The sequence below is a fragment of the Syzygium oleosum genome, unplaced genomic scaffold, assembly GCF_021117445.2.
Source record: "Syzygium oleosum isolate NSW1041296 unplaced genomic scaffold, Sole_v2.1 Sole_v2.08, whole genome shotgun sequence".
In the NCBI taxonomy this organism is placed as follows: domain Eukaryota; kingdom Viridiplantae; phylum Streptophyta; class Magnoliopsida; order Myrtales; family Myrtaceae; genus Syzygium; species Syzygium oleosum.
Window position 1 is genome coordinate 5,153,629 of NW_026607492.1, and position 11,074 is coordinate 5,164,702.

An 11,074-nucleotide genomic window follows, 5' to 3' on the forward strand; every position below is an offset into this window, starting at 1 on the left:
ACAGAGCTTGTTTAGAATTATTTATTTGGGACTTCAAAATTTGTGTAATTGAAAAAAAAGAAATAAAAAAAGAAGGCAATTTATATTAGTCTATAAAATTGATCCGTTTAAGTTTTACTATTAATCTTATTTTTTTTTTTTTTTTAAAAAAATTTAGCCACGTATGGCGAGGTGGCTCCTGGGAGGCGGCCTTGGGGCGATGCTAAGGCTTGATAATTGGAAAGGAGGTTCAATTGTCAAATTTGTTTTGTTCATTCAGTCATGCGGCGGGCAGAGAAGGGAAGGGTAAAAAAAATATTAAACAATTTAAAATATTATTAATAAAAAAAATTTTGTATAGTTACAAAGATTTTCTTTGTTTCCAAGCAAGTAAAAAAACGAGTATTTTCATGCGACATCCCTCGGGAAGGATGCACGTTCACATGAGTAATTCTTGTTGTCGAAGGAGTTACCTTATATAAGAACTCTTGATACATTAGATATTTCGATTTGCCCCGTTAAAAAAAAAACAATCGAGATTGCCCCATTGCATTAGAAATAAAAGTAAATCCCTTATTCTCTGAAGTGTCATTGCCTTTTGCTAAGAGAAAAAAAATATAAAAATAGAAATGCCAAAAGTAACGTACACGCTAAGCTATACTACAATTAGGTGAAAACCCGCATGTTGCCCTGATGTTAGATTGAGGCTCCGTTCGTTTGGCGGAAAATATTTTTCAGGAAAATATTTTCCAAATTTTTCAGTGTTCGGGGGGCGGAAAATAACTTTCCACGGAAAATATTTTCTCTCCCATGGGCAATTTTGCCTTCACTTTGGGGAAAATAACTTTTGGTCGCGCCGCCGCGGCGAAAAATATTTTCAAACTTTTTCATATTGATCACGAACACCGGAAAATTATGTTAGGAAAACATTTTCCAAGAAAATAACTTCCGGGAAAATATTTTCCAAAAAGAGAATATTTTCCGCCAAACGAAACGATCGAGAGGAAATCATTTTCCCCCAAAGTGAAGGCAAAATTGCCAATGGGAGGGAAAATGTTTTCCGTGGGAGAGGAAGTTGATCGCCGGTCACCGCCGTCGGCCGCCGGTCGCCCCCGCCGGTCGCCGCATCGGTCCACCGCCGCCCGCCGTCGCCGCAATCGGTCACCGCCGCCCGTCGCCGATCGCCGCCGTCGGTCGTCGATCGCCGGTCACCTTGTCGGTCGTCGGCCTGCCGTCGGCCATCGGTCGTCGGCCACCGCTGATCGCCGCTGCCACCGCCGACCGCCGCCGGTTGCCGATCGCCGACCGCCGCCGGTTTGCCGATCGCCGCCGCCGCCGGATCGGCGGTCACCGAACACCAGAAAATATTTTTCGAAACTTTTTCAGATTTTAGCCAAACACCAGAAAATTGTGTTCCAGGAAAACATTTTCCCGGAAATGACTTTCGGGAAAATATTTTCCAAAAGGAGAATATTTTTCGGCCAAACGAACGGAGCCTGAGTGAAACAACTTTTTTTTTTTGTAATTATTTAGGATATTAATATGCAGAATGCATTCGGTACATTTCATTCGTACAACGTAACTCGAGAGGCGTTGTGCATGTTTTTTTTTTCTTGACCTAGCGATTTGTCATGGGGTTGCTGATCAAGGGAAAGATGATTGAGACATTTTATGAATGCGTTGGAGTTTCAAATGGAGGGTTTCACAATCATTGTGTTCGAGGAAATTCGATTATGTTGTGTTTACTTATATGGTTGGAATTAGGAGGTTACTTAGAACCGGTGATTAATGACGATTTGGTTATGCTCAAACAGTGTGCACGAAAGGTTGTGATAGTTCTTATTAGTGCAGTCAATGGACAAGTGTGTTTTTTTTTTTTTTTGGTAAGGTAAGAATCGTCAATGGACAAGTGTTGTGTTGGGTGTATTCAATAATTTTGTTGTAGAGTGCGAAAATCGAATCCCATGTTTGTGATACTAGCGTCTTCACCTACCAATTCCTTTATCAGCGGGGTCGCATGTCTAGTGGCGTGTATTCAATAATTTGGCAGGCAATTATTTGAAGATTTTGTGGGAAAATCGATGATGAGAGATTTATATGGAATTAATAAATATCACAACCAATATTTTTTATAAATTTAAGATGAAAAAAAAAAAATATATATATATATATATTTCTTTTGAAGCGTGCTTATAAGAGAAGTCTCCTAGAAAACAGAAAAGAAGAAACTATTCAATTTTTCACGATATAAACTTATGCCAAATTGAAAGATATATATATATATATATATATATATATATATATATATATATAAAAGAATGAGAAACAACAATTGAGATTAATGATATTAAAGAAAAATTCATTAAGTTACACAAAAAAGGTAAAGGAAAACGTCACAAATGGTCGATTTTGGCTCAATGCGCAATGTAATTCATGAACTTTTAATTTGTTCAATGTGATCTATGAATTTTTGTCCTGTGTGCAATGTAGTCCCTAAACTTTTAATTTGTTTAATATGATCCTTGAACTTTTGGTACGTATTTAATTTAGTCACTGGACTATTCAATGTTGTCTCTGATTTTGAATTGCTGGAAGAACAACATTGAACATTTTCATATAGTTTAGAAACGACGTCACGTTGAACAACTTAAAAATTCAGGGACCACATTAAATAAATTAAAAGTTCAGAGACCACATTGCACGTTAAATCAAAGTTCGGGAACTATTAATGTCATTATCCCGTTAAGTTAAACACTCTCGTTCCGGCACTCAACACGACAAGAAGAAATATATAAGCCCTCTCTTTAATACTTATATATATTTCTATTCAGCAATGAAATGATATATTTATATAGATATATAGATTGCCTTTTATTTTTAATATGCGGATGAAAAAATGAAATCAGCAATTTTCCCCAGCGAAGGAAAAGTAGCAAAGAAATTCAATTTCCAAGAATTCGGAAACGAGAAACCACGACACGAGCCCGTGCGAACGATGCCCTCGACCTCCGGAACTCGCTCTCTTCCCTCTTGGCGATGATGCCGTGGTGATTCCTTCCTGCCGCTTCGAATCGCCATGGCGGTGTCGCTGAGAGCCGGCGGTAATGGCGTCCTCTCTCGCCTCAAGGCCCTATTCCACCTTCCGGTCTCTTCCTCTCTCTCGCTCTCTCGCTCTCGCTCTCATTTGGGTCTTCTTCTTTGGTTGCGGCAATTCATCAAACAGTTGGTGTGCTTACTGGTTTCGTTATCGATTTTTTGTTCAGAGATTGAACCACGTGCTCGCCGGAGGGGAGTTGCAAGCTCAGGAGCAATCGGAGGCGAGCTCCGACGGCGCTGCTCATCTGGGTACGTTAGCTTACTGGTGCAAGCCCACTGCTTTCCGTGTGGAGTTCACTTACTTGTTTTTTTTACATTGGTTCGAGGGGGAGATTAAGTTTGCGTGTTGTTCGACTTTGGCGGTGATTCAGTTGAGATCGATATGTCGACGTGGAAGACGTACGATGCGAGGTCCTGCGGAGTGACAGGCCATTTGATCCCGAAATCTCCCTGGACCGTCTTGGCTTTGCTTCGGGATGCAGGTCCAATGCGCTTTATCTTGTTTGTCTCTCGGTTTTTTTTCTTGTCTCTTGCGTCGTTTGGAGTTGTCGAACCAATGGTTTCTGAGGCAGTAATGACTTGATTCTGTGGCCTGCTCTTAGCTTGGAAATTTGCTGGATACGTTTCTCTGTTCTTATAAATAGAGAGACACTATTATTCATAGTTGAATTCATGATATTTGATTGAGTGGAGGTCTTCCCTATTACTAATCAGTGTGTTTAGCTGGATTGTACCTTCACCATGAATAAAGACACTGGCGTCGTTGAGTTTCGACGTATGACATGCCAGCCGGTAGTAACTCAGTAGTCATGACGCCATTTGTCTATTTGTGATGATACGCAGGATTTAATGCTTATCTAGTTGGTGGATGTGTCAGAGACCTAATTTTGAAAAGAATCCCGAAAGATTTTGATGTCATTACCACGGCTAATTTACAGCAGGTTGCTCCTTTTCTTCCCTGCTTTTGTTGGTGCGAGAAAACACCCGACCGGTAAAGTTCAGACATTGAATTGGTTTTTCAACATCTCCTATCAGGTGAAGGAAAAATTTCATCGTTGCGATATTGTTGGAAGGCGATTCCCAATATGTAGGGTCCGGATTAAAGGTTCTGTTGTAGAGGTTAGTTGGTGGATAAAGCTTTGCTGATGTTCTCTTGTTTACTTATTGAGCTTTAACTTGGTTAATTGTCTCTGCTACTTTGCATTTAGCATTTGCTGATGTTTTATTGCATGTGTTTTGGAAAAGGTGTCCAGCTTTAAGACAATCGCAAAGAGGGCGGAAGGAAAGGAGAAGGTTATCTTTTCTTGCATGCCAAGTGGCTGCAATAAAAGGGACTTCATCCTCTGGAGGGACTCGATGCATAGGGACTTCACAATAAACAGGTAGGATATTCTTTTCTTCAATTTCATTCCTCTTATGGCAAAATTATGACTTAATTCGTGTCACCTTTAGGTATTTTTTTTTTGTGGAAGCTCAGATAAGTCCTTTGATTTGTACCCCAATCAGATACAGATACAAGCCCCATATGTCAAATACGTATCACGTGCATCTGGGTGTACAAACGTAGATGTAAATTAGTAAATCTCTAATTTTGGAAGCATCAAGGGTGCACCATGGAAATAAAATACATCAGCTTAGACATAAGCCTCAGGGCCAATCTTACTTTTATGAGCGAATTTATGGCTGAGATGCAAGAGCTATAAGAAGATACTCAAGGGGTTTCAACTGAGACTTTATTGACTCTTTCGTTTATTTGAACAAGTTCCATAGTTGTTTGTGGACTTTCTGCATATGCAGAATTGCATTGGTGTCCGCTGATCTATCATGGTAAAAAAGTGTGAAAACCAAAATGTTGTTGAAAGTGATTGAACTAACCAGGAGCACTTTCCGCTGGTGCTCAGGCACATTTTCTATAATAATCTCTATGTCATTCACATACTCTAGACGTTTACCTTGTGGGGAGAAGCTAGTTAATGGATAACATAACATATTTTCTGGTTCTAACTGCTAGCAAATTTAATTGTCTTAATGGTGCTCATCGATTTCATAGAATATTTTTTTCGATATGCTCATCCTGATGAATTAACCTTTGTTTTCCAGATAGATTATTTTATCAGCTGCTGATGCTCTTATCGAACTTTCTAGCCCATTTTGCTTCCAATAGATGCCATAGTAACTGTACCTTCATCCTTCATTTGCAGTTTATTCTTTGACCCATCAGAGAACAAAATTTATGATTACACCAATGCAATGGAAGATGTGAGATCTTTGAAGGTAACTCTTTTACTTCCTTTGGTTTCAATGCTTGTATTCTTTTATTAACTGTTTCTTTGCTATTTGACTACTTGAAGTTCACATCATATCTTTTGCTTGATACAGCTTAGGACTATAATCCCGGCCCAGTTGTCTTTTGAAGAGGATTGTGGTATGTCTTTCTTTCTATAGCGAAAATTTTAAGCAAAATTATTGGTCAATCCCTATCAAAATGTCTATGTAAAACTAGATAGACAATCACATATAAGGCATTCATGCAGCAAGAATCCTGCGTGGAGTGAGAATTGCAGCTCGTCTGGGTTTGGCATTGTCAAGGGATATTGAAATTGCAATCGGTGGTCTCTTGTCATCCATTACAAGATTAAACAAGGTACCGATGTAAAATTACTGTCTTCAAGAAGATAACTATGGTTTTGGAATTGTTTATCGGGGTAGGACCACTGATGGTATATTTTATCTATGTTCTTCATTGTTGGCATGCACTTTTCTCCTTTCAGATTGTGGGGAAATCATTAGCTAGAAGTACCTTTTCTTTACCTCTAGCTGATGCTCTGTCTTACATATCCTTTTCCAGCACAGGCTAATGTTGGAGATTAATTCTATGCTATCCTATGGAGCTGCTGAACCGTCTCTCTGTCTGCTTCAGAGACTTAGGCTACTCGAGATTATTCTCCCATTTCATGTCAGCTGTTTTTGTTGCTTTCTTTGCGTAGTGTAAGTTATTTTTAAGTTATAATGAGTTTATTTCTAACTGCAGTCCATGGTGCAGGCAGCGTATCTTGATCAGCAGACTAGGGGGCACTCTGCTCAAAGCTCCTTGATGTTGATGGTAAGTTCTGCTATGGGAAATATCTTTTACAATCAACATAGCTTGTCCTTCTGGTTAATTTTGGGCACAGATGTCATGCAAGATTGATTTAACTTATGGAAACATCATATTGGAAGTATAGTTATTTTCTGTCGAAAAGTTCAAGTTTGAGTAAATTAGGGAACTCTCTTATGTCCCTCGTAGTCTTTTCTGCATTTGTCCTGCCATAATCATTTTGAATAAAGCCAAAAAGTTCTGGTGCAGTTCCAGACAGCAGCTGTGCATGTTCCTTGTAAATTATCAAATGTTTCTTGGAAGTTGTCTATTTAAGTTATAGTGTGTCATAGAAAGTAAGTTATTCCAAAATCTTCTATCCTTTCACCTTATAGTGATATCTCGTTTGTCAGAGATTATTCTTCAATTTGGACAAATTGGTTTCCTGCGATCAGCCTTCAGACTGCACTTTGTGGTGGGTAGTCATTCACATTCTGCTGAATTGCTTCTAATCACTCTGTTATCTTATGTGCACAAAAGGTGCAGCTGACCCTGCTTCAATATGACAGGATTGGACTATTGGCATTTCACTTGGCATTAGTGAATAACCCTCAAGATGCTTTAGTAATTTGGGCTTTTGCATCAACTCTCTATTACGGAAAATGGAAAGGAGCTTCCCAATTTGCAAATAAATGTGCTAAACTGCAAGTTAATTTTGTACCTGAGATCTCGGGGTCATCTAGTTATAAGTCAGCACTTGCAGAAAGCGTTAGCAATTTAGCATCTTTGGTGCAAGAATCTGTCTCTATCTTAAGTGATACGGACAGACTAATTGAATCGATGACCAGATATCCACATTCCTCTTGTTCTGGTTTGGTAAGTATGCTATTCGTTTTATCTACTAGACATGAGGCGTGCACTGATAGTTTTCTATATGCCACCTTTTGCTTAAATGTGAGACTCCCTTCCTTTGCTGTGGAAGATTAAATCCAGGGGCTTAATGTTATGTTGATAGGGCGATATTGACCTTTCTTGAGTCATTGCTTTTCTGTGGGAGCACAATAAAACAAGTCCATCGCCATTCTATTCTCTCTCTCCCTCTACATATACATGTGTGAGTGACTATATATCTCCCTGGTAGTTTGGCCATCTAAAACCACCACAGAGGCCCTCACTTTGTTATGTAATTGAACATAAATTTCTGCCCAACTAGCACCAAGGATAAGGTCATTGATTTTGTAATGCACTGTTTTCGAACTTTGCTTTGCTGATATCTAAAACATTTTATAACAGGCACTTGGAGCACGTCTTCGTCCATCCCATATTGTTCCCTCTTTCTTTTGTTTTCTTTATCCTTTGATGCCCTTTTATGTCAATAGAGCCCGAATACTTCTTTCAGAATTTGTAAATTGTGCAGCAAGAGAGGATATAACTCCGGGTCCCACCTCACTTTTCCAACTTCTTTGTCCTTTCTTTGAGGGCCCCACACTGCCTCCCCCAACCTCACTGTTTTCTCCTCTTCATCAGTTTCATTCTTTTTATTTTTTATCTAATTTCTCTCGTTTCAGTACCTTTTCTCTACTTTTATCTAATTTCTCTCATTTCAGTACCTTTTCTCTACTTTTCCTAAATAGTTCTATTTGATTGGCTCCACCAATGTGGGTTTCTTAAATTTCGTTCTTCTAGGTGACTAATAACAATAGAGTCATATAAGTCATTTTTTTTTTGTCAGACATATAAATCATTTTAACTTACATAATATGGAACATGGAGTAAAAACCAGGTTCCTTCACCTATTATTATAGAAACTCCGTTGAAGTCTTAAGTAAGATAAACAATTATGTGCAATAGAATAACAATTACCCTACTGGCAATATATCACCAAACACCTCATTAATGCATAAAGCAAGAAAATGTAATCAGCATATTTTCGAGAGTATAGAGTCCATAAATACAGAATTCTATGCACATTACTTCAGAAGCATTTAATGTGTGTTTTAAACACATATGGTTAAACCTAATTCATGACATTGAAAAATTCAATGCACCAACTTAACATTCTCCATTTCATTTGAAAGCTCGGTCAAGGGATTTTGCTAAACTTATGACACTATTTGCCCTTGAGAGCTATACATTAATGTCGTGGAAGTTTCTAGGAGAATTATCCTTGAACTTTTAATGTTTTAGGGTCAATTACAAGTACTCCTAAGACCTATCTATGTAGCCAAATATAATGTAGCATACTCCCTCCAATTGTAATGTAGCATACTCCCTCGAATGATTCATGAATTTGGCATTTTCAATGCACTTGAAAAGAGCTCATTGATCCTTGATGCAATTTTTTATTATAAAGTAATTAAAAAAGCCCACAATATACAATATTCAAATATCAATTGCTATTGTGGACCAGCGCATATTATATTAACCTTAGCAGACTTCATGGGGACGGAAAACTTATGATAATGAGGAAAACATGCTTAAATTGCTTTTCTTTGATGGATATTAGATATAGGCGCCACATCATTTTGAACAAAAAATTTTCTTGTAAGAAAGAAAAAACATGTTCATCAAGCATACTAAATCTGTGACGTTAGATAGCATAAACAATTATCTAATTTATGCTTAGAGAAAGTTCCTTTGTGTATTAGTTTTTAAGACGTCTTTAGTTGTTGCCATAGAAAAGTTCTCTTTGTATGCTGTTTTAGGTACTGGCACACGCATTACTTGACTAGTCATATGTAAAACCCAGTATACCTTAAGTACCTCATATTAGGGCTCTTGAAATAGAGAGTCCTATTGAAGATCTCAATAGTTGAATCCTTATCTGCCGTTTACACGACAAATATCCAATTAAGATGAGTGAGGAGTTGAGTAATCATTACTGTCCCAATCGGATTACATGTCAAAATTTTCCGTGCTGCAGTCGCTTATATGAATATACTTCACTCATATGCTGATATATATCACTTGATTGTTCTCCTTTAGGTGCTCATCCAAGTGCAGGTGGCGAATAATGTTAGAGCAATTTTTCAAGTGCTGGTTAATGATGTTGAATCTTACAATGATGGAAGAGGGTGTTTTGAAATTAACCACGAGTTACTTGGTAAGGGTTTTCTTCGTGAAACAAGACATGTTCTTGGCAAAATCATTCTGAATACTATGAATGGCGGAGTAGTGCAAGGAGAGGAGGCTGTTGAGGGTAAGAAGCTCATGGACACTGTTGGGTGTCAACAAGAAACCGTTGTCAGCAAGCAGAATGAAGGGTCATCTCTAAGCCATTTGATAGCTCAAGAGGTGTTCAAAGATGATAATAAGAGCAGTCAACCAGTGTCAAGTTCTGAATTGCTTGAAGTTGTTGATGAACAACAGAAGTTGGATGGGGGGAGGTGCAGTTCTTTTGAACAAAAGGTTGTTGCGAAGGAAAGAAGGGGCGGCTTGACATACAAATCCAAAGTAACGGTTGAGGAATGTCAAGAGTTTGTCAAGGCATTTCAATCTTCGTCCAGAGAAGTAAATGTAATGAAGGGGGAAAGGTTGAGGATTAATGAAATCCTTATGGACATGAAGGGCAGACCTAAACAGCGAGTGAAGTCAGTAAAGCGGCGTTCTTCAAAAATTTCAGCATCTAAAAACCAGCTGGAGATAACTGAGAAGTGTGAATCAACCGCTGAAGACGTGAACAAGCAGGAAAATGTGTTGATCGTTGAAAGAGGTTTAAAGGAGGCAAAGCGGAGAAAGAGAAAAATATTAGTTGAGGAGGAAAGTAGTAGGCCCCTGCTATCTGAAATTTTCAAATGAGAACAATGTCGATGGAAATTATAAGGAAAACCAGGCTCCTGCTTTGTGATGTCTTCAGATGAGAAATTTTGTAGTTGTAGAATACTCACAGGAACAGGATAACTCATAAAGTCATAATGGATAACTGACTAGTTAGCTCCCGCTCATCTTATGTGTCTTATTCCTCGATTCCTTTTTATGCATTTATAATATTTTATACCTATTTAATTGCAGGTGTATATCGGCATATTGTCAGGACTGTGCTGGCCCTGAGTTTATATTCACTTCAACAGCATCAAAGTTTTTTTGACACTTCCAGTTCCAACTCTTTTGGTATTTATTACATCAACTGCAGAGCAAATAGAGTATGCGAATTTAGGATGCTTAAGTGCGATATATATTAGCCTGTGGTGTTTCCCAAAAGGGCTAGTCTTGACACAGTTCTTTGCTGCTGCTGGTGGTTTCTGATCATCTTCTGAAAGAGGCATTGTAGAAATATTCAACCTGTACGTTTAGTCCAAACACGGTCTGCTTCAAGTCACCGAATTCTATTACTGATTCTTGATTGGGTTTTTTGCCACCTAGGTGGAAAGTGAAACAAGAAGTAAGGAAAATATGTTAAGGATTGTTAAGTTGTTTTACAGGTTCTACTTTCCTCGGCTAAATTGCCGATTGTGAGAAGCGTGTCCATACTTGATTGTGTGGATTAAGACGAAGCTCATTTCGGTCGAAATAATCCGGGCAAGAAAAGGGTTGGAAATAGCCATTGTTGGTGAAATCAAGCAACAGGAACTTGATAGACATGATAGTTTCTCTAGGGAAATGACATAAACAGTCTCTGAATTTTGGTCAAATGTGCAATGTTGTCTTCAGACTTTTGATTTGTTCTTTATGGTTCCTAAAGTATTGGTAATTGTTCAATCTAATCTCCAATGGAATTTGCTGATTATAGCTTTGAATCGGTTATTTTTAAGTGCTCAACAAAAAAAAAAAGTTACACATAAATTATCAATGTAAGATGTTCATATCAATTCAAGATACAACAGTCGACGATACTTTTTTAGCAAAAAAAAAAAAACAGTTGACAATACTAAATAACGATAGATATATTAATGTCCTATTTTTTATTTTCCTTTTCCAAAGTAG

General features: G+C 38.1%; 1 protein-coding gene across 1 annotated transcript; it reads left to right on the top strand.

Moving 5' to 3' along the window:
- The first annotated feature begins 2,880 nt into the window (after positions 1-2,880).
- Positions 2,881-10,806, top strand: LOC115687373 (uncharacterized). Its single transcript, XM_030612913.2, has 15 exons — positions 2,881-3,124; positions 3,243-3,324; positions 3,447-3,557; positions 3,919-4,016; positions 4,111-4,194; positions 4,321-4,457; positions 5,277-5,349; positions 5,455-5,500; positions 5,610-5,719; positions 5,924-6,031; positions 6,119-6,178; positions 6,565-6,626; positions 6,721-7,027; positions 9,137-10,080; positions 10,163-10,806. The coding sequence occupies exons 1-14, from the start codon at positions 3,056-3,058 to the stop codon at positions 9,947-9,949; spliced, it is 2,160 nt and encodes a 719-aa protein (XP_030468773.2). The 5' UTR covers positions 2,881-3,055; the 3' UTR covers positions 9,950-10,080; positions 10,163-10,806.
- Positions 10,807-11,074: the final 268 nt, after the last annotated feature.

Bases quoted from the DNA above. Each gene is read 5' to 3' on its own strand.
- LOC115687373 (XM_030612913.2), top strand. From the start codon at position 3,056: ATGGCGGTGTCGCTGAGAGCCGGCGGTAATGGCGTCCTCTCTCGCCTC. The intron at 4,195-4,320 runs GTTAGTTGGTGG...GTTTTGGAAAAG, and splicing joins TTAAAGGTTCTGTTGTAGAG to GTGTCCAGCTTTAAGACAAT. The intron at 7,028-9,136 runs GTAAGTATGCTA...GTTCTCCTTTAG, and splicing joins ATTCCTCTTGTTCTGGTTTG to GTGCTCATCCAAGTGCAGGT.